At 44.0% G+C, this 26,729-nt stretch overlaps 1 protein-coding gene across 6 annotated transcripts in view; it reads left to right on the plus strand.

The window, feature by feature from the left end:
• GRAMD2B (GRAM domain containing 2B) overlaps positions 1-26,729 on the plus strand; it is an 89,915-nt gene that overhangs the window by 59,780 nt on the left and 3,406 nt on the right. For 3 of the 6 annotated variants that reach the window (XM_029055925.2, XM_029055927.2, XM_029055931.2), the window contains 11 exons: positions 5,973-6,092; positions 8,839-8,953; positions 10,830-10,896; positions 12,016-12,116; positions 15,459-15,554; positions 18,189-18,260; positions 18,357-18,437; positions 20,551-20,662; positions 20,799-20,915; positions 21,492-21,576; positions 22,381-22,485. In XM_029055925.2, the coding sequence (XP_028911758.1) occupies positions 5,973-6,092; positions 8,839-8,953; positions 10,830-10,896; positions 12,016-12,116; positions 15,459-15,554; positions 18,189-18,260; positions 18,357-18,437; positions 20,551-20,662; positions 20,799-20,915; positions 21,492-21,576; positions 22,381-22,485 (1,071 nt within the window). Of the gene's footprint in view, positions 1-5,530; positions 5,565-5,972; positions 6,093-8,838; positions 8,954-10,829; positions 10,897-12,015; positions 12,117-15,458; positions 15,555-18,188; positions 18,261-18,356; positions 18,438-20,550; positions 20,663-20,798; positions 20,916-21,491; positions 21,577-22,380; positions 22,486-26,729 lie in introns of all 6 variants that reach the window. The other 3 variants (XM_029055928.1, XM_029055926.2, XM_029055930.2) reach the window with 3 other exon arrangements.

Below are 26,729 nucleotides of genomic sequence, written 5' to 3' on the forward strand. Positions count from 1 at the left end.
GAGGGAGTTTGTGCAGGCTCCACAATCGGGCAGAGGCTGTTGGAGGATGAGGAGAAGCTCCCTTGTACAAGTCTGCTCTCTCCCATCCTCCCGACAAAAAGGCAAATGGGCATGTTCCCAGACTTGGGAGCAGGTGATGAGTGAGGGACTTCTTGGGACCCTTTAATCCACTGTGCACTCTCCTCTCCATCATCCTATCCCTGGGAATGCACAGCACTTGTGCAGGTAGGTCCCAAATTGCCAGGTGGACGTTTTGAGGGTTGGGAGATGTGTATGTGTGTGTGTGTATCATTGTTGGCTGTTTCTGGGAGAAACGGGGAGGTGCATATGTCTAGATATGGCTGTGCGTGAGTGTCTCTCTGTGTGGCGTGTCTGTCTCTGTGTATCAGCATTTGTGTGTGACTTTCCTTTTCCTGCTTCTTTCTCTCCTTCTCGCTCACCAGGCATATGCCTGGACCATTGGCCACACTCATCTGGATAGCCCCACCCTCCATCCACTTTACACTCTGGAAAATCTGCTCACTATATGCGAGAGACATAGTCAGACGATTGCCTAAGAAACATACCTCCAGTGGACTTGGAACAATTTAATGAAGGAGGAAGTTGCTGTTGTTGATCTCCTTTTTAATTACAAGTATTTATTTAAGAAGCAATGATTTCTCCATACCACACACGGTCCCCATAATAGTACAGTGTCATTCAAACAGTCAGTGCTCAAATATTTGTTGGTAGTGATGATGAAACCTACATGTTTATGAATCACTTCCAAACTGTTCCTGGTGAGTGGGTGAAAATTATAGTCGAAGAATCTAAAAATGATTTTCTGAGAAGCAGCATGCCCTAGTGAGAAGCAGCGTAGCCTAGTGGTCTGGAAGTTGGAAGACCTATAAGCTCGTTGTGGGCAGGAAATGTGTCGGTTTATTGTTATATTGTTCTCTCCCAAGCGCTTAGTACAGTGCTTTGCACACAGTAAGCACTCAGTAAATACGAATGAATGAATGAACCCGGGTTCTAATCCTGCTGTGTGACCACAGGCCAAGTCACTTCTCCGCGCCTGAGTTTCCTCCTCATAAAATGGGGATTCAGTGCTTGTTTGCTCTTCTCTTTAGACAGTGAGCCCCATCTGGGTTAGGGACTGTGTCCGACCTGATTATCCAGTATCTACCCCCAGAACTCAGTACTGCGTTTGGCACATAATGAACACTCAACATATCATTGTTGTTATTGTTATTACTAGTATTACACTGTATTATGTATAGGAGCAAAGGACTGACTTCTTTTTTTTCTCTCCAGTATGAAGTTAAGTGTATACAGTGTTCCAAGGGAGGCCCAGCTTCTCTGTAATTAGAAGGGAAATACCAACTTCCTGGACCTAACCACTCATGTCTCTGAATCATCAATCTCCTTAATCATAGCTTGTTCATGTGTACTTGAGGGTTTTTACTTACTGGCTTCTTTGTGGCTAGCCTTGAACACACTAAAATTCTCATTGCAGAGTGGAAGGGGGATTAAGAGCCTAAACAATCAGTGGTATTTATTGAGCGCTTTCTGTGTGTGCAGAGCATAGATGTGATCCCTGCCCACAGCAGCTTACAGTCTAGCCGGAGGGACATATTAAAATAAATTACAGATGGATATATACGTAGGAGCTGTGGAGGGGCTTAAGGGATTCAGACCCAAGTGCATAGGTGGTGTGGAAGGGAGGATGAATAGGGGAAGGGAGGGCTTCATCATGGAAGGTCCCATGGAGGAGATGGGAATATGTTTAAAACTTGGTTGCCGCAGTTTATGGTCAGTTTTGGTTTGTCAACAGTCTTTGTCAAAACATAAACAAACATTGAGTCCTAATATGGAAATCTGTAAAATGTTGAAATCATTTAAGCCTTCTTTACACAAATGAGGTATATGAGGGGAAATTTTGAGAATACTAATAGAGTTGCCTAGCCTTTATTCATGGATAGTTTAATTCTGTTGGATTTTCTTACCCACATGATACTTTATGCTTAGCTCGTCCATGACTTGGGCATGGATGCTACCTTCAACCCACATGATTAGAGTCAGGATGGGGGACAAGAAGAGGAGAGGGAGTTTTCAAATCGTTTTCAAATAGTCATTATTTCTGGATTTATTCAGTGCCTACTCTCCAGAGCACTCCATTAGATGCTTGGGAGAGTATAATAAAAGTAAAATACACAGTTTCTGCCCTCAAGGGGCTTCCCAAATAATGAATATAAATGATCAGAATACAGTTGTACTTTGAAGATTGAGAATGATAATACAAAGAGGGATAGTTAATGAATTCAAGAAGTTGGGTGCTTGTTTTTATGAATTGCATAGGTCACAATATCTCCAGATGAACAGATGTCACTCTTTCCATAATACTAGTTGTAGTTCCCTAGGACCTGGCAACCTGTGAAGAGTTTTCTGTCCTCAGAACACTAGTTATCTCTTTTCAGTTTATGTGTTGTTGTTTTTGGTTCTTGTATTCCGTGTTCTGTAGTGAACTAACACAAAAGTCTTTCTACTGCCTTGGTAACGGATGTTTTCAAATGCAAAACATCTTTGTACTTGATGACCACAACCTCTTAACTTACCTTCGCACCACCAGCTCTGTATCCAAAACTACTCTTCCCTACCTCCAAAATGTCCAGTCTCTTAACTCTCTCCCCTTATCTCAACCTGTTTTTCCCCTTCTTATCTCCTCTTCCTAGACATAAGGGTTCATATCCTCAACACCTTTGGCCAAATCTAATAGGCTTCTTCTTAGTGCTAATCCTCTGACTGGTCTATTTCATTGGACATCATTGACCATCTTCTCATTCAGAAGAAAGATGAAGAAAACTGTTGTATGGAATTCAGGGTGTGGTGCCAATAGATGTTTCAAGAGTGGGTTGTTTAGGGTAATGGCAAGAGAACAGGGATGTGAGAGTAGGATGAACGCAGACATGGTAAGGGTACAGTGCATGTACTCTACCACCATGTGGCTTAGGTTCGGGGCAGCAGGCCACTTGGTAAGGAATCATAGTCTTTCTAGTGCCAATGGAAGTAATTGGGGTGGGGGACACAAGAGGATCCCACCCACCCACTATTGCATCTGTAACACTGTTCCTTTTTCCTATTACACCCTAGTTCTTGCTCTCTGCTCTCTCCAAGAAAATCTCCTAACTGTACCTCGCTCTTATCAACTCCTTCCTGTGACACATTGATCATATCTTCCACCTGGAGCAAGGAGGGGAGAGTTAGGGCTGAGTTAGGGGTGTAGGAGAGTGGCTGGAAATAGGGATGCTGGGGAGGGAATTGGTTTCCCTACGGTGATCGCATGTAATATAGGAAGTGGGGATTTACATATCTATAATTTTATTTATTTATATTAATGTCTGTCTCCCCCTCTAGACTATAAGGTTTTGGTTGGCAGGGAATGTGTCTGTTTGATTACAATGTACTCACCCAAGAGCTTAGTACAGTACTCTGCACACAGTAAGTTCTCAATAAATATGATTGACTGACTTGCATATATCTCCCACCACTTTTGCATTTGAAAACAACTATATATCTAAATGATTTTAGCTTCTGTCTCCTCCATTAGATTGTGTGCTCTTTGAGGCCAGAGATCAGGTCAACTAACTCTGTTTTACTCTCTCAAGTGCTTAGTTGAGTACTCTGCACCCAGGTGCTCAATAAATGCCATTAATCGCCACTGATCTCTTCCATAAGTAGTAGCCCTAAAATCTCTGGATTACTTGGTTACAGTTACACTTTTCGGTCTCCAATAGGTTAAAGCTATTAAACAAACTGCTTTTTTCTTGCTGTATTTAAAAATATGTCAACCTTCTGGAAATCCTCTTAAATGTTTTCTTCTTGCTCTCAGGAACAATTAGTAGTAGTAGTAGTAATAGTATTTTTTAAACACTTACTGTGTGCAGAGCATGGCACTAACCATTAGGAAAAAATACACCGGTGAGAGTTAGACATAATTCCAGGCCCTCCGGGAGCTCACTGTCTAAAAAAAAGACAGGGAAAAGTTTAGCAACAGACTTGTTGGAAAAGATGAAATAATATAAAAATATGAAGCAACATAAAAGATAAAATTTAGAGTCCAACAAGTCCAGGAGTAAATGGAACTGGTTTCCAGTAATAAGCAGCATTTATGATCAACCTTAAGTCTGTGAGAGAGGCTTTCCACCCCCTCCACTGCCCCGCTGCCACTGGGGCTCCCATCAGCCCCTGCTCCAGTCTGAGAAGGATTCAACCAGCACAAGCCTTTAGGACTTGGAGAAGGTCACGCCATGGTCGCAGCTGTGACTTTTGTGACTGGTGGTCTGAGCTGTGAGGAGCCTGAAATCCTGCTGCTCTTTCTTTCGGTACTTTCCCATTGCCCTTTCAGATTTTTGCTCACCTTTCCTTAAGTTCATTGTGGGCAGGGAACGTGTCTACCAACTCTGTTATATTGTACTCTCCCGATTGCTTAGTACAGTTCCCTGCACACAGTACGCATTCAATAAAGGTGATTGATTGATCGATGTGTCTGTGGCTAACTCTCTACTCCCTCATTCTTAGATTGTGAGCCCCTTGGGTGATATCTAATCCATTTACTTCAGTCAGTCAATTAATGGTATTTATTGAGTATTTACTATTTGCAGAGCATTGCGCTTAGCTCTTGGGAGAGCACAGTACAGTAGTGTTGGTAGACAAGATCCCTGCCTACAAAGAGTTTACAGCCAATGTATTTTTTCCCAATGCTCAATATGATGCTTTGCACGTAATCAATCGTATTTGAGTGCTTACTCTGTGTAGAGCACTTGGGAAAGTACAGTATAACAGATTTGGTAGTCACGTTCCATGGTCACAATGAGTTTATGGTCCAGATATGTACGTAAGTGCTGTGAGGCTGAGGGAGAGTGCAAGGGCGACGCCAGAGGGAGTGGGAGAAGAGGAAGTGAGAGCTCAGTCGGGGAAGACCTCTTGGAGGAGATGTGCTTTTAATAAGGTTTTGAAGGTGGGGAGAGTGATCGTCTGTCAGACATGAAGAGGGAGGGTGTTCCAGGCCAGAGGCAGGATGTGGGCCAGAGGTTAGCAGCGAGATAGATGAGATCAAGGTACAGTGAGTAGGTTGGCATTACAGGAGTGAAGCATGAGGACTGAGTTGTAGTAGGAAATCAGGAAGGTAAGGTAGGAGGAGACAAGGTGATTGAGTGCTTTTAAGTGCTTTAAACACATAGTAAGTGTTTAATAAATACTACTAGATGCCTTTAGATGATCCATATTTAGGTAGGTATCTTTTCTAATTCAAATTCTGACTTGTTTGGTCAGGCGCCAAGGTGTGTAACTTCATGTTGAGTCAAGCCAATCACTGCATATTTTATTAACCCATAAATCATTGGTTTATTGTAAGATTTAACTATGTACAAATGAGTCCTTCTCTCCATCTCTGCCTCTCTACCTGTCTGTATGTGTCTCTGTGTCTCTCTCTCTTTCTGTCTGCCTGTCTTGCTCCACCTGTCTCTGAAACTTTCTGTACTCTGAAATCCAGCAATGAATTACCTATGCACAATAGAACCATCTAAGTAAGTCTATGAAAATGATTCTCTCCAGTCTTATAGATGCAAACTGGGGTCACTTCTTTGTGCTGTGTTTGAATTATCCTTTTAAACTTTAAAGCATTTTATAGTATTCTGAGTTTCTTCTGTTGTAAACTATTGATGTGGGATAATATTTCATTGGAGAATCCCAAATGGAAGATAAATTGGGGTTAAAATTAGCTGCTATATAAGAGGTGCCATCTTCTGTGTTCATATCCCCTAACACATTTATCAAAAACAATTATATTTTTGTGTGAAAAGAGAGATTATTCAAGTATGTTGGAGGTAGGAATAGGGGAGCCCAGCGGGCTATTGGAATTACTGATTTCTCCTAGTTGTCATTTCTCCCCATTTTGCATGTCTGGGGTGTGCTGATGCCTTTCTCTTCTGCAGCTCAGAGTCTGAAAATGGTGTGGAAGAGAAGAAAAAAGCTGGCAAATCACCCACCACCCAGCCACCAACGCCTTCAACCGAAGCAGACTTGTTGGAGCAGAAAAAAAATATTGGTCCAAGGTAAAGTCCTCTCTGAAATAGACTGTATTCTTGCCGTGGGGGTTTATTGTATTTTATCCCATTAGCCCATAATAGGGCAACGCACCAGGAGTAGTTGGGTGTTTTTCCTTCATACCAAAGAAATCTAGCTTGAATTATGTTCTCTTCTCATCCTCCTCCCTTCCCTGTCAATCTTTCCAAGCACTTAGTACAGTGCTCTGCACACAGTAAGCACTCAATAAATACGATTGAATGAATCAATGAATGAATTTAGTGATCATTTGCTGTTTGCAGAGCACTGTACTAAGCTCTTGAGAAGGTATAGAACAATAGAGTGATAGACACATTCCCTCTGCCCACATTCAGTCATATTTCCTGAGCGCTTACTGTGTGCAGAACACTGTACTAAACACTTGGGAGAATACAGTATAACAGAGTCGGTAGACACGTTCCCTGCCCAGCCCACAAAGAGCTTTCAGTCTACAGGGTGAGCCAGACGTTCCTATAAATTACAGATCGGGAAAGGAAGGAAGCTCCTGTTTTTTTTTTTCCTTAATAAAATGGATTTGCTCTTCCTCAGGCAGTGACTTTGAACAGTCCTGGTGTCGCTATCCGTAATGTCACTGGACACTGATTCTGCTGCTGGATTCCCAGTACACACATCAATCTCTCTCATGTTCCCACAGCAACCCAGGTAGTCGGTCCAAAGATAGCAGAGCCAGAATCGCAGGCTGTGTGTGGTAAAGCCTGCTATCATCAACATGAATATTTAGTGAGCCCCTTCTGTGTGCCAAGTACAGTTGTAGTGCTTGGGAATGTATGGTAAAATTAAGACTTGATCCCTGCTCTTGGAGTGCTTACAGTTGTTCACGGTCATTCTGCCCCATCCCTCCTGTCAGCTTTGTACCTGGGATGGGGTGGACAGAGATAGTTGGAACTTCTGATAGTTTGGGGCTCCCTTGCAGAGAGCTGGGAGTGTAGAAAGGCCAGTGGGAAATGGATCGTTGTTATAGGCCTGTAGTTTAGTGCTTCGTTATTAAGCTCGTTCTGGGCAGGGAATGTGTTTGCTAATTCTGTTGGATCGTACTCTCCCAAATGCCTAGTACAGTGCTCTGCATTCATTTATTCATTCATTCCATCGTATTTATTAAGCGCTTACAGTGTGCAGAGCACTGTACTACACACTTGGAGCAGAGCAAGGGAAGTCTGAAGCAGCTGCGTGCATTCCCAATTTGGAGAATGTTCGGAAGGTGCTTCATGACCTCTGGGGCTCTGGTTAGCCTTGCCCAAGGGGTGAGGAACCTGAAGCTGAGCCTGACCTGGCTCCATTTATGCTTCCCCCACCTCTAACTGAGGGGGTTCCTCAAGGCTCAGTCTTGGGTCCCCTTCTCCTCTCCATCTACACCCACTCCCTTGGAGAACTCATTTGCTCCCATGGCTTCGATTTATCATTTCTACACAGATGATTCCCAAATTTACATCTCCATCCCTTCTCTCCTCTGTGTTCCCTTTTGCCTCCAGGACATCTCTATTTGGGTGTCCCACCAGTACCTCAAACTTAGTGTGTCCAAAACAGAATTCCTCATCTTCCTACCCAAACCCTGTCTTCCCCGCTGCCTCTCCAGTCAGTGTGGACACCACCACCATCCTCCTTGTCTCACAAGCCCATAATCTTGGGCTTGACTCAACCCAAATATTCAATCTGTTACCAAATCCTGTCAGTTTTACCTTCACAACATTGCTAAAATCCACATTTTCCTTGTCATCCAAACTGCTATTATGATGATCAAAGCACTTATCCCCACTCACCTTGACTACTGCATCGGCCATCTTGCTGATCTCCCTTTCTCCTCTCTCTCCCCACTCCAGTCCAGACTTCACTCTCCTGCCTGGATCATTTTTTCTAAAAAAAAATTGTCTTTTATTTATTATTATGCTTGATAAGCGCTTACTGTGTGTCAAGCACTGTGGTAAATACAAGTTAATCAGGTCAGAAGGAGTCCCTGTCCCACGTGGTGCTCACCATCTAAGTAGAGGGAATAACAAGGTCCATATCTCACTCCTTAAAAACCTCCCATGGTTACCCATCCACCTTTGCATCAAACTCCTTACCATCGACTTTAAGGAACTCAGTCAGCTTTCTCCCTCGTGTCTTACTTCATTGATCTCCTGCTACAACCCAATCCACACAGTTCATTCCTCTAACCCCAACCTTCTTGCTATACAGCCATCTCCTCTATCTTGCCAATGACCCCTTGCCCACGTACTCCCTCTGGTCTGGAATACCCTTCCCCTTCATACCCACCACTCTCTCCAAAATTCAAAACTTCCTTGACTAGGCCCTCATTTCCCATGTCTGCCCTCCCCCCTGCATCACCTATACACGTGAGTGTGTACCCTTTAGACACTTTGATACTCAGCCCAATCCCACAGCACTCATGTACATATCTGTATATTCTATTTCCCCTATCTATAATTTATTTTAATGTCTATCTCCCCTCTAGACTTCAAGGTCCTTGGGGGCTGGGACCATATCTACCAACCCCATTGTATTGTACTTTCCCAAACACTTAATACAGTGCTCTGCACATAGTAAGAGCTCATTTAATACCACTGTTTGAATGATTGAAACCAGCTTCTTAAGTGAATGAGTTTTGACCACTGTGACCTGGAAAGTGTTTCCTATGATCATTTAATTATCAGAATTAGGGAAAGTTGCTGGAGATGCCTCATTAATGCATAATCCTGGATGATTTTCTTTTCCCAGTTGGATGAGGACCAGTATCGAAGGCCCCTCCTTAACCGGTGATAAGTATGATTCTAAAATGGACAGCAAGACTGACTCTAAACCCGATCGGAAAAAGTCATTCTCCACAAGTCAGGTAACCTAAGAGTCGGAGTGAAATTGTCACTACTGGGGAACAGCTTTTAATGTGTGTCATTTGTCAAATAGAGCCTGGAATTCCTTTGGTTTGGTCTCTCTGAGCAGGAAACTGCATTGAGGGTCAATCCCCAACTGCGGTGGGTGTGACAATGGCAAAAGACTGTGTGTTGTCTATGGTGGGGTGCAGGAAGAGCTTTAATCGGAAGGCTTTGAACTAGGAAACAGTGCCCAAGGACTAGTCTGAGCTTTCAGCTGCTCTGCCGAAAGCACTTCAAACATGAGGTTGATGGAGAATGTGGGGCAGGAGGAAGGATAATCATAGTTGTGGTATTTGTTAAGCACTTACTATATGCCAAAAACCGTTCTAAGCACTGAGGTCGATACAAGGTAATTAGGTTGGACACTGACCCTGTCCCACCTGGGGCTTATGGTCTTGATCCCATTTTACAGCTAAGTAACTGAGGGACAGAGAAGTTAAGTGACTTGACCAAGGTCACACAGCAGACACATGGCAGAGCTGGGAGTAGAACCCATGTCTTCTGACTTCCAGGCCCATGCTCTTTCCACTAGGCCACACTGCTTCTGGCCAAGAGGAAGCCAAGAGGCTAAGGGCCTGGGGGGATTCAAGACCCCCTAGACCAGGGCTTATCACACACCCCTCTGGTGTGGGCTAAGAGGATACCCACATATGGCTTGGTGAGCCTGTTGATCCCAGCCAAGGAGAGGCCCTTGAATCGAGATGCTGCTGCTATATCTATAAATAATATATTATAAATTCCTTTTTTTTTCATATTAATACCTGTCTCCTCCTCTAGATTGTATGCTCATTACGGGCAGGGAACATGTCTGCTGATTCTCTTGTACTCTCCCAAGTGCTTTGAACAGGACTCTGCACATAGTCAGTGCTCAATAAATACCATTGATTGATTGATCGGCTTTGTCTTGAAGGACTGTCATGGGGCGAGGGAGGAAGGGAGTGGGCATCCTGGAGGGGTTCAAACACTGGGTGGTCAGAGGTGAAAACTCTCTCGCCCCGCTCCGGTCTATTCTTCACTCCGCTGCCCGGCTCATCTTCCTGCAGAAACAATCTGGGCATGTCACTCCCCTTCTTAAACAACTCCAGTGGTTGCCTATCGACCTCCGCTCCAAACAAAAACTCCTCACTCTAGGCTTCAAGGCTCTACATCACCTTGCCCCTTCCTACCTCTCCTCCCTTCTCTCTTTCTACCGCCCACCCCGCACGCTCCGCTTCTCTGCCGCCCACCTCCTCACCGTCCCTCGGTCTCGCCTATCCCGCCGTCGACCCCTGGGTCACGTCCTCCCGCGGTCCTGGAACGCCCTCCCTCCTCACCTCCGCCAAACTGATTCTCTTTCCCGCTTCAAAACCTTACTTAAAAATCACCTCCTCCAAGAGGCGTTCCCAGACTGAGCTCCTCTTCCCCCTCTACTCCCTCTGCCATCCCCCCTTTACCTCTCCGCAGCTAAAGCCTCATTTTCCCCTTTTCCCTCTGCTCCTCCACCTCTCCCTTCCCATCCCCACAGCACTGTACTCGTCCGCTCAACTGTATATATTTTCGTTACCCTATTTATTTTGTTAATGAATTGTACATCACCTTGATTCTATTTAGTTGCCATTGTTTTTACGAGATGTTCTTCCCCTTGACGCTGTTTAGTGCCATTGTTCTTGTCTGTCCGTCTCCCCCGATTAGACTGTAAGCCCGTCAAACGGCAGGGACTGTCTCTATCTGTTGCCGACTTGTTCATCCCAAGCGCTTAGTACAGTGCTCTGCACATAGTAAGCGCTCAATAAATACTATTGAATGAATGAACTTATATTCTTTGGAATAACTCTGGTTTGTTTTCTGGCTTTTTAGTTTAAGGCAAATGTCCACTTTCACAAGCTGTTTCTGGAAGTCTCCAAAGAAGAACCCCTGAGGCAGAGTAAGTTGTGACCTGTACAGGCTGGAGGGCTTTCTCTCTGACCTGATATGTCCAATCCTTGCTCTCTGAGGAAGGGGAAAGTAGCCAAAGCAGTAGCTGCCCATAATCTGTGAGGGCAAATGAATCCAGGCTGACTCAGCTGACCAAGAGAAGTGGCCATCCCTGAAGGCGTGGGCGGAGAAACAGAGAGAACCATTAGAAGATTGGGGAGGCCACGGTGGCAGTTGGTGGCCAAGCTGCTTGTCACACTGAAGAAAGACCCTCCAGCTGAAGATCCAGCCCTGTCCTCCCCCTCTGTCTTCTCCTTCTTTCCCTTTCCTTTCTTTTACCACATCTCCATTCCCTTCTCCTCCCCACCTCCCAAACAGTCCCTCCCCAAAACACCTTCTCTGACACTTGGTCCCTGTCCCACGCAGCCACATCCATTACCTTCCCCACTCTACCCTCACCTGCCACAACTCCATTCGGCATTGGCCTCTGGAACCCACACTCCATCTGACCTCTTGCTTCACCCCGCTTCAGCCACACGTCACCATGGATACGGTTTAGATTTCTTCATCTCAAGTGAGTGAGTGCTTGCACAGTAAGACTTTGGACACCAGAGATCAGAGTGTTCAACTCTTGCTGATTCTGCATATCTACATCTCCCTGGCCTGCCCATTAGGAGGATAAATTATCCTCTGTGTACATCACCTGGTCCTTGGGCAAAGGAGCTGATAGGAGGAAGTGGTGAATGGCTATTGTTTCAGAATGAGTGTTAGGCAAATACATCCTATTCATTTACATAGTGTGGTCAGCGTACATCATGGCAGGTCCATTTGGAAGTTCTGATTTGTGGTGTGGCAGGGAAGGAGGCCTGGATTTGAGGGTTTTTTTGTTTTGGGGGGTTTTTTACAATTTAAGTTCCAGGACACCTGAGCTTTGGCTCTAAGTTCTGAGGAGTAGGTGTACAAAAAAGGTTTTCTGCATGTGCGGTTCTCTTTCGCTTAGCAGAAGCTGAAGATCCAGCTAGGTTTAGGTTTTCTGGATGTGTTTTTGTGTATTTTCTACTCTGTAGTAAAATTGTTCTCACTGGCCTGAAGAACATCATGGTAACTATCCTGAATGCTTTTGTCCCAGGTTTTACCTGTGCTCTGCAGAAGGAAATCCTGTTCCAAGGAAAACTTTTCATATCAGAAAATTGGATTTGTTTCCATTCTTTCTTTGGCAAAGACACAAAGGTTAGTATCACTTTTCAAGAAATGATTATTGGGTGTAAAATGCATTATCACAATGTGAACCTTGGGGTGATGTGGAATGATTTATCCAGGTGTACAGTGAGTTGGACACAAAGATCCCAAGACCCTCAGTCTTGTGGAACTCCATTTCCCTAGGAGTCACTTTATTTCCTCCTCCTCCTCCTCCTCTTGCCCTCTCCACCTTGACCTCCTCGGAGATATTGACACTCAAGGTCTTGTCTCACATGAAAATCATTTGGGCCGCTGCCGAGGGCGAGAGCCCCACCTGGAACAGGCAGGCCCAGCTCATGGACCCTGGCTCACAGGACTGGTTGAGCCCATCAAACTGAACCTGGCTTCACTTGGGCTGGTATCCACCACCCCGTAAGGCCTGACAGTCTGTTAACAGCACTAGTGGCTGGGGTATTGCCGTGTGTACATAGTTACACCAGGAGGCCCACTCAGGTCGATTCTGGTACAGGGCAAAAAAATGTGCTTTTATTCAAGGCTCAACTTTTGGCAACTCTGGGTGCCAGTCGAATGAGGCATCTAGAGCAGAGAGTTTTAGTATTCTGGAGGTGCTCTCTGACTCAGCTGTAGCTATGGACATCCACTTAGGTAAAAAGAGAGATGTGTCGGGCGGGGGGCGGATGTTGGGGGTGGTGCGTGAGTGAGAGAGAGAGAGCAAACCTTTGAGTGGGAGATGTATTTATTTTACAAGATAGTATTCATTTCCTTCTAACTGCTGAATTCTTGCACCCGCATTAAGGAAAAAAATGAAATAGAAACTCCATGAACAGAGGAAGTAAATAAGTCAGTTTCACTTAACTGTTTTTCACATCATTATTATTATTCTCATTATTATTGTGTTTTAGCACTGTGTGTTAACCAGTGTTCTAACCACTGAGGTAGATACAAGTTGATTAGGTCAGACACAAACCCTGTCCATCATGAGGCTCACAGTCATGTAGAAGGGAAAGCAGGTTTTGAGTCCTCTTTGTTCGGTTGAGGAAAGTGAGGCAGAGAGAAGTTAAGGGACTTGCCTAAAGTTGCATAGCAGGCAAGTGGCAGAGTCAGGATTAGAACCCAGGTCCTCTGGCTCCCAGGGCCATGCTTTATCCAGTAGGCCATGCTGCTTCTCAATATTTATTATTTTTATCACGTTTCTATATTTATAGTGTTTTAGTCCATTTATAAGAAATTGCAAATACACTTCACATTTTTCTTTCACTTAGCACTCTTCCACTTAATTAGTTCCATGAAAATGGAGTGTTAGGAACACTAACCAGGGTATAACAGTTTTAAACAGTTTTCAAAATCTGCAGTCATTTAGCCTCATAAACAAAAATTTCTGAATGAGCTATTTTAAATGCATGAGAATCCCTCGTGGAATACGGAATACTATTTGTTTTACAAATTGATGCATGGTCTCCTTCCAAAACCAGTTCCTTCAAAAGAAGGTTTTCAACAGCAGGATTTCTTTGAGTAGGGTACATAAAGAGTAATCAATCAACCAATCAGTCAGTGGTATTTATCGAGCGCTTTAGTATGTGCAGAGCACTGTACCAAGGCACTTGGGAGAGCACAATATAACAGAGTTGCTAGGCATGTTCCCTGCCCGCAATGAGTTTACAGTCTAGAGAGAAGAATAGTCAGACATCTACAAAATAGCAAGCAGTTCCAGGAACAATCCCTGTTGAAGGAAGATCCCAGGAGAGGGAGCCAGATGGATGGTAGTTTTCATCCCATCCCATCTTCATGCCTTGTGTTCTTTTTGAACAATGCCATCAAAAGCATTTGTGACTGGGAAATAATTAGCAGCAAGGAAAGGCTTTGTACAGTTTAGAGGCAGCCTTGTGCTAGTAAATGATGTGGTTTCTGGCCTCCGGCAGTTTACACCCTAATAGGGAGATAAACTTAGGTGCAGTAGGGAAAAGGGTAAGAGCATAGATACAAATGTAGCTGCTTTTCATAAATGACAAGTATATGAAGGGACGAGGTGACCAGGACTGTGAAGGAGTGTCTTGAGAGAGGGAAGGCAGGAGGAGAGAGAGATATTTCTCCATGGAACTAGTGACTGAGACTCTTTGAAAAGCTTGGACAACATAGTTTTGCACAAAATAGACCCAAGTGCGGAAAGATATTGTTTTCTACAAACAATTTCAGTGCTTCCTAATTCTGGGGTAAACTGCTGCTTATTTATTGTACCCAAAACTAATTTAACTGAACTCCCCTAAAGCCAGTGGCCTGTCTCTGAGAGCGATCAGCAAAGCTTCCAATTTTTTTTGGTGAGAAAACAACAGAATATCTCCAAAATAGGCCATCTGGTGCTCAAATGAATCAATTCTTTGTCTTGTTCTACTACACCAATCTGTATGTTTTGAAGCAACCCATTGTCATCAATTGAACCAGAAGTGAAATCGTTCCACAGTCACGATCTATGAAACAGACTTCTAGGCACTGAGGATCTGGTTCTTATAAGGAAGAAAAGCCACGAATGTATCTTTAGGTCCTTATTGTCACTTTCATTTAATGGAACCGATTTCAGGCTGCAGATTATACTGATTGGAGGGAAAAAAACCATTTTTTAATCTTTCTTACGATGAAACGAAATTGGTGGCTGAGAGTGGGAAAGACAAGAAATATGATTGTTTTCTTATGAAGTGCATTTCATATACAATAGGTATGCTCACCAGAAGAGCCACATAAGGAGTTTTACAAAAGATATATCATGATTAGGGGTATTTTTCACAAGGCTGCTTTGGTTTTTTTTTAGTAATGAAAAAGATCTTACCTTCTTAATCCTTCAAACCAGCTATTGTTAAATATAGTGTGGTGATATCAGGAGACTCTTAAATATTATTTCTATGTCCAGCAACTATTCTTCACATTTTTTTTTGTTCAGCCCTGGATGCCTTGGTTTTTCTTGAAAAGGGAAAAATTAACTCTGATATAGTGGATGGTTTTTTTTTTCCCCTCCTGAAAGTGGTGGTGGTGGTGGTGGTGTAGTACTAGTATTTATTAAGCACTTACTCTGTGCAGAGCACTGAACTGAGCTCTGGGAAAGAGTATACAGGTAGGAACTAGACACAGACCTTGTCTCTGGAGGGATTCACAATCTAGCTATCAGGCGATTAGACTATCAGGCGTAACTCAGTTTAGACTGTAGCCAGAGAGATTCAAGTTAGATATAAAGAAGGGTTTCCTGACTGGAATGGGGATTAAGGACTGGGATAGGCTACCTAGGGAGGTTGTGGGATCTCATGGCGATTTATTACAGTTGGTTAAACGTGACCGTAGTTTCAATGAAGCCTTAAGAAAAACTCTGTGGTGATTCCATTTCAGATCTGTATCCCTGCACTCTCAGTTACATTAATAAAGAAAACCAAAACTGCCCTTCTAGTGCCAAATGCTCTGATTATCGCAACAGTCACCGACAAGGTGAGTATGCAGAATCCATGAGAACCAGTACTTTGTTGTCTTCTTGCCCTTCACTCTATTGTGGTTTTTACTCTGGGAAAATATATCTGCAGGGTTTTTTTCCTCTTTTTTTAAAGTGGCAGATTAATTTCGGGATTATTTATCCTCGATATTTTCCCAACCTAATCCTATCAAGTTGTCAAGCATGACTTTTGACCATATTGCTCAAGAATATTCAATTCTTTTTGACAAGCGGGGAGTGAAAAAGGTAGTATATTCCAATAAAGCATCAGAGAACCACTACAAGTTTGGATGTCTAGGAATGCTTTGTCTGTTGTTTCTGTCAAATTTAAGTAGTATGACCAGCATCTCAATGTGGTTGTATTGTTAGTATCCTTGGATACTGTCTAACTTTCAGTTGTACTGTCCTACTTTCCAGTTTTGCTGTGGTATTTTCTTGGCAAGGAACGGTGGGAATTTTCAGTTTCAATTATTGGATGATGCAGCTTTATTTCTGCCTTGAACATGATAGATAACAACTTCTAGCAGCTTATGCTTGGACTTTACTATATGGAGTCTGGGTTCTTTATCTGTGTTTGGAATCGAATGTTTTTCCCCCCCCAAATACAAAGTAATTTATAAAAACCTAAACAATTGGGGATTATTTAAAGATGCGCCCTGAACAGAGCAATCCTAGCATGTAGACTTGACCCATAACCTTTGCAGATTGCAGTCATGTAATGATTGCATCATAACACTTACTAATACCAGGCTCAGGGGGCACAACATGCACCTGCCTGGAATGCCGCATTGTTGGCGGCTACTTCATAGTAGCTGTCCTGGCCCCCATGCACAATTGACCATTTAAGGCTCTCAGCTGCTATAATACTGATTGTGGTATTTGTTAAGCACTTACTGTATGCCAAGCATTGAACTAAGCGCTGGGGAAGATAGAGGATAATCAGGTCCCACATGGGGCTCACAGTCTAAGTGGGATGGAGCAAAGGTATTGAATCACCATTTTGCAGATGAGGAAACTGAGGCCCAGAGAAGTTTGTGACTTGTCCATGGTCACACAGTAGATAAGTGACAGAGCCAGGATTAGAACCCAGGCCCTCTCCCAGACTTGTGCTCTTTCCACTAGGCCACGCCTCTATCCCTTCTCTGATTCCCTCAGTTCAGTTACCTGGGGTACCATTATTATACAGGGCATAAGCATAATTATGATCCAAGACCCACTACCTCAGGAACCATCCAGTGGCATATAATTATTAAATGCCATTTTTATACTAATGTCTCCTAGCTGCTATTGTCCTTGAACAAGCCACTCGGGACTAATGGAGGCTATCTACAAGGATGTTATACTTCTGTGTTGAGGGATGAGGGGGGCGGGAAGGGGATATGGTCTACATTTTTCTTAACTATCTTAAGACTGTGTTGATTTTGTATTTCTCCCTAAAGTCAGATGCTTCAGAATTTTACTTAAATGAAATGCACTCATTAACATCCTCCCAGTAAAAATTGCTAGTGGGCCATTAAGAACTTGAAAGACTCAGAAAGGAATTAGCTCATTATAGCTCCTTTGGTCAGAGGTCAAGTGAACTGACTCTTGGAAATTTTAAGCGTCTCAAAAGGGGATTTTAAATGGGCTCTAGCGAACTCCTCCAGACTGCCATTTGAATTTTTTTCTTTCTGCTCTTCAGAATCTGAGTCAGTTCTTCTATAACACCTATTTTTCATATGCATTTTGGAGAGACACATGACAGAATAGGGGAAATTCTTCCAACAGCACACAACTGTTTGGATACGGTGGAGTGCAATGTCGGAAGAAATGGTTGTGTCATGCAAACGACATCTGACAAGGGGAAGGTGCTAAGATGCTAGTTTCCATAGTATGGGGATCTGCAGGCACCCCCCCCCCCAGACTGTAAGCTCTTTGAGGGCAGGGATTGTATTTACTTGAATATACTCCCCCAAGCACTTAGAACAGTGCTCTGCACACAGTAAGCACTCAGTAAATACTATCAATTGATTAGGAGAACTGACTGTACTGGATTTTCTGCTGTGATTAAATATGTGAAAACCCTAAATTGAGACCCAAATGCTGCCTCAGAGGCCTTTGATTATTAGAGAAACATTTTGTATGCTTAGCCTTCAGTTGGAATGGAGTAGGGGTTTTTTTGTTGTTGTTTTATTTTTTGGTTTGTTGGGGGTTTTTTTGGTATTTATTAAGCACTTACTATGTGCTAGACACTGTTCTCAGCTCTTGGGTAGACACAAGCTAATTATGTTGGACACAGTCCATTGCCCACATGAGCCTCACAGCCTTAATCCCCATTCTACAGATGAGGGAACTGAGGCACAGAGAAGTTAAATGACTGACCCAAAGTCACACAGCAGACAAATGGCGAGAACCCAGTTCCCTCTGATTCCCAGGCCTGTGCCCTTTCCACCAGGCCATGCTGCTTCTCGAGGAAAGTTCAGTAAGGAAGAGTAAAGGAGAGAAAAGGGATAAGAAAAAGGTGGAGCATGCTTGGGTACAGATGGCAAAAAGTGAAAAATGACCTCTTTTGGAATGAGTAACATCTAGCCTCTGTTCATTTAAGTGTTACCTGGCGATATCTCATCATATGATCATTCTGGTTTGTTTTGCAGTATGTATTCGTTTCCTTACTCTCCAGAGATACGACCTACAAGTTGTTAAAATCAGTGTGTAGGCACTTAGAAGTGAGTATCTAGTCCCTGCACCCCAAGTTAGTCTTTTGGTGATGGTTTGTGAATTAGCAGTTGGAAGGACTTCATTTTTGGCTCGTTGACTTTCAGAATACAAGTGTTGGCAACAGTCCCAATCCTTCTTCTGCTGAAAACAGCTTTCGTGCCGATCGCCCTTCGTCCCTGCCCCTGGTAAGTCCCTTACTTCATTTTCTAAACAGCAACAGAGGACATTATGATCAGATGGGTCTAACTTGAGAGGGTTGCAGGCATGAAAGCCAAACAACCTCATTTGTTTGGATCACCTAGCTTTTGCCCCAGAATCCTGACTATCCTATCTAATTGTTCTAAAAATCTAACTTAATTCGAATATGTTATCTGGGGTAGAGGGATACAAAAGTAACAAGTTAAAAGGAAATCTGCCTGTTACCCCAGAACCTCATTATAGCTAGTAATTTGCTTTGGCCCTCACCTGATCTTTTTTCAGAGTTGCTAAAAATTAGCAAAATAGATTAATTTCAGAGTCACAAGCTTTCCATTCCACTGCCTTAAGTCAGATTAAAAATTAAACTAGTCCTAATTGAGCAGAGACTAGTTAAAATGACTTCAATTGCTTTCCTATTGATTGCCCCGCTTGGGAGGTACAAAGTTCTGCTGGAGGACTGAGGCTGCCTGCTGTGTGACCTTGAGCAAGTCACAACATCTCTCGACCTCCATTTGCTCACCTGTAACATGGAGATAAAGTATCTGTTGGGAACGTGACTACCAACTCCGTTATATTGTACCCTTCCTCTAGACTGTAATCTTGTTACGGGCAGGGAACGTGTCTGCTAATTCTGTTGTATTCTCCCAAACGCTTAGCACAATGCTCTGCACGTAGTAAGCATGCATTAAATGCCATTGATTGACTGATGCTACTACCACCACCGCTATTACAGCCCATCCCACATCTAGCATCTGTGACCTCTGCCTCACTTCCCCTAAGGCTGACCTAGGGTTGGTTTCTCTCTTGCAAAATTCTGTCGCTGACACCTGCACATCGAGAGTTCTTTCCCAAAGAGGTTAACTATTGACTCATCCAGATGCATTCTTTCTTTTCATTTCTAGTTTTGGAGTCTCCCTGAGAAGTATACTTCCAAGTCATTCTGCAAACATTTTAAGATAGTTTCAGATCTTGGAAAAGCCTCATAATTGTAGCAAACACATTATTTTAACTATCGCTCCACTTTCCTTTATTTTGGAAATACAGGTAAATCTATGAAGGGGCGTGTTAAAGCCCATGGAAGGCAGCTGGAATCAGCATCTCAGTTGGCATTGACAACATACCTAAGTATTCCAGTTGTTACTGCTCTGTTCTGCTATTTGCAGCATTGTCTTCAGCGGTTCTCAGATTGGGCAAAGTGCTTTATAGAGCGTTATGGGGGCTAGGTGGGAGGGGTGAGGTTATATGCTTCTGATTTGGTTTTTTGTCATTAAATCAGAGCTCTGAGGCTTTTTTCCCCCAAAATATTGGGTAATTGAGAAAATGGAGAGTGAAACTAAAATCCTCTCTCAGATGTTTATTTGTATGAAGAAAATGTTTTCATAAGAGTATAGTATCCCAATGGGAATTAATTATTGCCCCTTATTTCAAATCAAATAGGACAATTTCCTGAGTAGCAGTCCCCCTCTCCCTCTCTCGTGTGTGTCTCTCCCTCTTTCATGTGTAAGTCTATCTCTGTGTCTTGTGTGCTTCTCTCCTTTTCCTTTTTTTTTTCCTTTCACCCCACTCCTCACATGCTCTCAGACTGTTGGCCCAGTTCCCTGGAAGTCCCGCTCCCTGGAATCCCCGTCCAGTGGCCTAGAAGAAACATTTGCCTGGCCTGATCCAACCTTGTGTAGGTGGTGTGTGGATTTTGTTCTTTGATTGTAATTTGTGCTTAGATATTCAGCATAGCCTTGGAGATTTTTTTTTCCACCATGTATTTTAACATTTCCAACCGTCACAGTTTCTCATTGCCAAGTGCTAATTAGAGCTCCACCAAGTTGTCAGAGAGCACAAATAAGACTCAACTTGCAGGCATTTTCCTATCCCTGTGTAGACTCCAGAACAAGGAAGATACAACTTTGTACTTGCTGACTGTCCAAAAAGATCACTGTGATTTGTCTGTTGGAGAAATCTCCAGTGTGTGGAATAATTCCTCTGTTCTCAGTTAAGATGGTTATTCCATAAATATAGGGACTCTAGTCTGTCCTATAGGTTAAAGGAAAAGTGGCCTTTAGTTTTAAGAAGTGTGTTGACCCACTTGATTATTCTTTCCTTCAGGATTTCAATGAAGAGTTCTCAGATCTGGATGGTGTAGTGCAACAAAGAAGGCAAGAGATGGAAGAATTCAGCAGTTCTGGTTCCCAAACCCCAGAATCCGAAAACTTTCAAGGTCCGTGGGACTCTACTTGGGCCACAAAATATCTGTCCCTGCCTTGTAGGGACCAATGGAAGGGATGCATTCTTGATTGAGAGGCAGTGTTCAAGGAGGAGGGAGTATGCCTCATTGAGTCCTGTTTTATCAACAGATTTCCACATGACAGAGGCCCAGGCTGTTTTGAAAGTCATCAAGAGGGAGGTAAAACCAATACGGGCAGATAAGAGCCAGGGGCCTGAAGGAAAACCCCAGACCTTCTCCAGACAGGGTAACGAAATGTGTGGTTTTCTTGAGTGGCCCAAGTCAGTTCTAGAGTACTTAGGGGCTGATTGTCCAGCTTGTGGATGCCCTTCTCTTTTTGCTCCTCCTTCTTGCTGCTGGTCTTGTAGCTCCCTCTGCTCCTAACACTTCTTCAAGAGGGAAGGAAGAGAAATCGACCAATCTTGCCAGTGAGCTGCTCCAGCGAGAGGTGGGATGTGGGGAGAAGATTGAAGCTGTTGTCTAAAATGGGGTTTTGAGATACCACTGGGCTTCATTTATTCATCTTTTCATCCTTTTTTCTTGAAGAACTAGTGACTATTTCTAAAGTAGTCAATTCCCCTATGACACAGAAACTTCGTTCCGGACCAACCTTGCTCATTAAGAGCAATGCATTGAGGACACTGCAGGTGTGCTCACAGCTGTTTCTTCTGGCCTCACAATGTGCTCTGTGCAGCTCTTATAGTAAAACCACAGCTCATGGGAGAAGTGACTATATGTCTTTCCTGTGGTGGGTGGGGGAGCGGCTGGGGAATCCACACCATTGTATCGTGTTAAGGAAAATTGTTTATCCCCTTGCCTTCAGCAGCGAACTTTGGAACCTGTGGATTCTTCTATAAATCTCAGAAATATCTGTCTCTCCGCCATATTCTCATTTTCTATGCAGTTATGTAAGTATACAAATTTTCTATTAGTGTCCTAGAAAATGGGTATAATTGGGTCCAATTATTTGCATTTTAGCAACATTGAGTAATCTGAAATTTACATTTCTGTCACCCTCTTGAGAAATTAAGAAAAGGTATTTCCCTTGGCTTTCTGCCCCTTTTCCATTCCCTGGCCCCATTTCCTCCTCATCAGTTTGGTGTTAATTTAGCCAATTAACTGGAATTAGCTAATTTCATAGGGAGGAGAAAAATGATTTTTCTATTGCATCAGAGTCAGCAGAGGGAAATATTATGCCAGCTCTGTAGGAAGAGATTTTGTCCCTCTAATTCCTTAAGGATTTCTTTGTTCTCTAATTAATAGCAAGGGATTTTGTTTTTAATCTAGAGTGATTTCTTTATTCAGTACTGTGATGTGAATCAGATCTGCCATAGTTAGTTGCCACAGCCAGAATCTGATTATCGGCTTCCAACTGTCTCCTCCTCCCTCCTCCGGATCCAGAGCCGGCATTTGGTGGGATGACCTCCATAACCGCCTCCAGCCATGGGGTGGGAGCAGCCCTTTGAGTGTTGGTGAAGCCATGCCCCCTCAGTATCCTGAGCCCCCGGGGGAGCCTCCAAAGCAGCTGGAGAGCTGAGCCGGAGGCCCTCACAGAGCCCGGCTGAAAGAGCCAGTCCTCAGCAACCAGTTCTCATCCTAGGGGCACTCTCTCCTTACCCCAGCTGAACCCTATCTCTAAATGGGTGGAATGTCTCTCGTGGGCCCCGAACCACGGTTAGAGGATGTACGTGGTGGTGTTTTCTTTCCCCCAGTATCTGTGCCCTTATCGTCTCTACCTTCTACATGAGATACAAAATCAATGCTCTAGAGGAGCGACTTGGGTCCTTGGCCTCCTTCCTAGAATCCCACAATACTGGGTAAGATTTTCGGCTTCTCTTTGGGCACTGGTGGGTCTGAGCTTGTGTTCTTGAGTTACTACGTGGATGCGCCACCGATGAGCTGCGAACACACTTCCTCTTTTTTAAGGCCGAAGTGCTGTTGCTCTTTAGGAAATTTCTTGGCTACCCCAAAGTTAAGTGGGGGCAACCTTTCTCTAGCCTTAAAATAGGACACGTGAGCATTATGCTTGAAACCGAGTGACAAGGCAAGGAGGAAGGAATTTAGCCAATTCGGTATGTGGAAAAAGCTAAAAGACTTAACGGGGAACGTCAATGCTTTCAACTGGTATAAAATGGGTAAGAATAAGAATAGTAATTGACTGCACCTAAGGCAATGCTATAGAGTGCCAGGCTCTTTTAAGCAGGCTGATCTAAAATAAGCCTGATGCTCAGATTCCCATTTCACTGGGCTGGTGGGGGTTCGAGGATAGCAAAGGATCAGGGATGAAACTGAGATCACTAGCAATGGTTTCAGGAGCTCTGCCATATTGGACTCCTAGGGGGCATCAGTAATTCCAATTAGATCTCTCCCCTAAACGAAGTGGGATGTGACCCTGGACTATGATGAGCAGCTAGCTAAATGTGCTTTTTTTTTGATTCCCAGGGCAGTGGATTTGTGCTCTTCTTCCATCCCTCTCCCTCTCTGTGCCTCAGGCTGCACTCTGGACTTTCTGGCCACCCCAGCCAGCCAATGATGCAAGGAGTTTCCCAAGGGAACTCTGTCTCACAGTGGAAGGGGCTTGGGATAAAGCTGCAGGGAAAGGTCCTCGAGGACAGGGACTTTGTCTTTGAATTTTGCTGTGTTCTTGGCAGTGCTGACTAGAATCTTGCTGGCAGTGAAAACAGTGAGCCGTCTCCGTAGTTTTCACAGTCAGTGCTCTCACCTTTCTTGAAGAGGGTGATTGAAGTGTTGACTTTGAAGTTCTGTGGGATTCTTCCATGCTTCATATGTTGAGGAATAGATGCCTAAGCGTTGGTCCTTTGGACATCCTAGATCAGGCAGGTTTCTTCCCTGTCACACCCCAGGTGTTGTGAGCTTTCCTCTTGTAATGAACACGTGGAGCTTCCAAGTGTTAATAACGTGTGCTTCTTTGGCTCCAAGTAGTTTCAGAGTTAGGAATCATTTTCATTGAACTGGTTCTGGTGTCTCCTGGCCACACCTTCTATTTCCAAGGCTGCTTGGTGGACAGTTTCTCTCTGAAGTGTCTCTCCAAACTCCTTGAGCAAGTTGTTCATGTCTTCTGCCTCCACTTCCTCTCATCCAGTTCTCTCCTTGATCCCCTCCAATCCAGCTTCCACTCCACTCAGCCCCCAGAAACTGCCCTCTCTAAGGTCACCAGTGACCTCCCTCTAGCTAAATCCAGTGGGCTCCACTCCATTATAATCCTCCTCCACCTCACAGCTGCCGTCGACACTGTGGGCCACACCCTTCTCCTAGGAACATTATCCAGTCTTGGCTTCACTGACTCTGGTCTCCTATTTCTCTGGCTGCTCCTTCTCAGTCTCCTTCACAGGCTCCTTCTCTGCGTCCTACCCTCTAACTGTGGGGGTCCCTCAAGACTCAGTTCTAGCTCCTCTTCTCTTTTCCATCTACACCCCCTCCCTTGGAGAACTCATTTGTTCCTGCAGCTTCAACTACCGTCTCTATACTGATAATTCCCAAATACATCTCTCAAGCCCTGAAGGACCTCCTTTAGGACCTCTCTACTTGAATATCCTGCCAACATCTCAAACTTAAAATATCCAAAACAGAACTCCTCATCTTCCCACCTAACCCCTGTCATCCCATCACTGTAGACACCACCACCATCCAGCCTGTCTCACAAACCTCAACTGGCATTATTCTCCACTCTTCTCTCTCATTTAATCCACATATCCAATCTGTCACCAAATCCTTTCAGTTCTACCTTCACAGCATCTCTAAAATCCTTCTCTTCTTCTCCATGCAAACTGCTAACATACTGATCCAAGCACTGATCATTTCCTGCTTCTACTACTACTGCATCAGCCTCTTCACTGACCTCCCTGTCCCCCGTTTCTCCGCACTTCAGTCCTTCCTTCACTCTTCTTCTGCCTTATTTTTCTAAAAAAACATTCAATCCATGTCTCCCCACTCTTCAAGAACTTCCACTGGTTGCCTATTCACGTCTATATTAAACATTAAACACCTCACCATCGGCTTTAAAGCACTCAGCTTCCCCCTGCCTCCCTTACCTAGTTGCTTTCCTACAACTACAACCCAGCCCACACACTTCATTCCTCTTACACCAACCTACTCACGGTACCTTTATCTTATCTATCTCACCACCTACTCCTTGCCCACATCCTGACTCTCCCCTGGAACCTCCCCCTCCACATACAACAGACTACCACTCTTCCCCAACTTCAGAGTCTTACTAAAATCACATCTCCAACAGGCCTTTTCACATTAAGCCCTCATTTCCCCTTCTTGCTTTTCCTTTTGCGTCACCTATGCACTTGGAGCTGTACCCTTTATTCACCCCACCCTCAGCCCCACAGCATAGACTGTAAACCTGTCAAACGGCAGGGACTGTCTCTATCTGTTGCCGACTTGTTCATTCCAAGCACTTAGTACAGTGCTCTGCACATAGTAAGTGCTCAATAAATACTATTGAATGAATGAATGAATAATTTATTTTAATGTCTCTCTCCCCCTCTAGACTGTAAGCACCTAAGTGGACTGTAAGTAGACAAGGGACATATCTACCAACTCTTGTATTGTGTTATTATTGTGGTATTAGGCACTTACATGCACTATTCTAAGCACTGGGGTAAATACAGGTTAAGCAGATTGGACACAGTCCCTGTCCCATATGGACTCACAGTCTAAATTGGATGGAGAATAGGTATTTCCCCATTTTGTAGATGAGATAAATGAAGCTCAGAGAAGTGAAGTGACTTGAGAAGTGAAGTGACATAATCAAGGTCACACTGCAGGCAAGTGGTGGAGCTGAGATTAAAACCCAGTTCCTCTGACTCTCCATGCCCATGGTCTTTCCAGTAGGCCACACTACTTCTCCTAAGTGCTTAGTACAGCGCTCTGCACACAGTAAGCCCTCAATAAAAACCATTGAGTGATTGATTGGATGGATTGTTGGATCATAGCTGGGTTACTGGCTCTAATCAGATTGCCGTGATGTCACAAAGCGCCTTAAAGAAAGGCAGTGTTTAATCAGTCAGTCAACTGTAGTTATTGAGCTCTTCCTGTGTGCAGAGCACTGTACAAAGTGCTTGGGAGAGTACAATGTAACAATATAACCGACACATTCCCTGCCCTTTTCCCATCGGAGTGAGTAGTGTGTCCCTAAGTTGGACCGTTGATACCCCAAGAGTGTCAACTACCACCACCTCTGCCTCATCAGCAAGCAGCTGACCGATGTCCTGGGCCACCTACTTATATTGGACTTTTGTTTAGGGAAAGGGGTTTCCCACCACCAACATAATGTGGGCTTTAGTTGTTTTTCTAGTAGTGGTGTTGGCTTACACCTAGCCATCTACCCTCTCTTACCAGGTCCCCCACCAGACCAATGGCAGATATCGTGAGATAGATGGGTTTGAGGATGGAATCTTTGGCTGTGAAACAAAACCGGTTTCCCTCACAAACCTTGGGTTTGCCAGCCATGATTTTGAGTATCCACATTTATCATTCAATATTTCCCCTTTGGCCCCCATAGTAGAGTGCCCTTTGGCATGGCTATACATCAGTTCAGCTTGCCACCTGCCATTTCAGGAGACCCCACCCTCAGCTTTCACTGTATCATGCTCTATGTGGCTATAAACCAGGATCCATGCTGTGTGTCTTGCTCCTGATTCCGTCACCTTTAACTAATGGCCTCTAAGCCAAAAGTGAGTGAGCAGTCTGTGAAGAGGGCAAGAAAAGTGATGTGTATGGGAAAGAAAATGAAATAGTTGGACTGTCTAGCATGTGGACAGGGCTTTGGTGCTTTTGAGGAAGCATTTGGTGGCAACAAATCCGCAGTAAGAACCATCAAGGGTGAAATATACCACTTCTAATCTGGGGGACTGTGCAGAGGAAAGAAAGGCCCCAACCAAAGGACTTTGACACTGTCAGCTCTCTCTATAATTTCCCATCGCTTCTTTTCCACTACAACCCCGCCAACCCACCTCACCCATTTTAATACCAGTGTAGTATGCTTTGAACTCATCTCATTGTCTGCCAACACCTGCCTCGTATCCTCTTT

This window comes from Ornithorhynchus anatinus, chromosome X5, assembly GCF_004115215.2.
Source record: "Ornithorhynchus anatinus isolate Pmale09 chromosome X5, mOrnAna1.pri.v4, whole genome shotgun sequence".
NCBI classification, from domain to species: Eukaryota; Metazoa; Chordata; class Mammalia; order Monotremata; family Ornithorhynchidae; genus Ornithorhynchus; species Ornithorhynchus anatinus.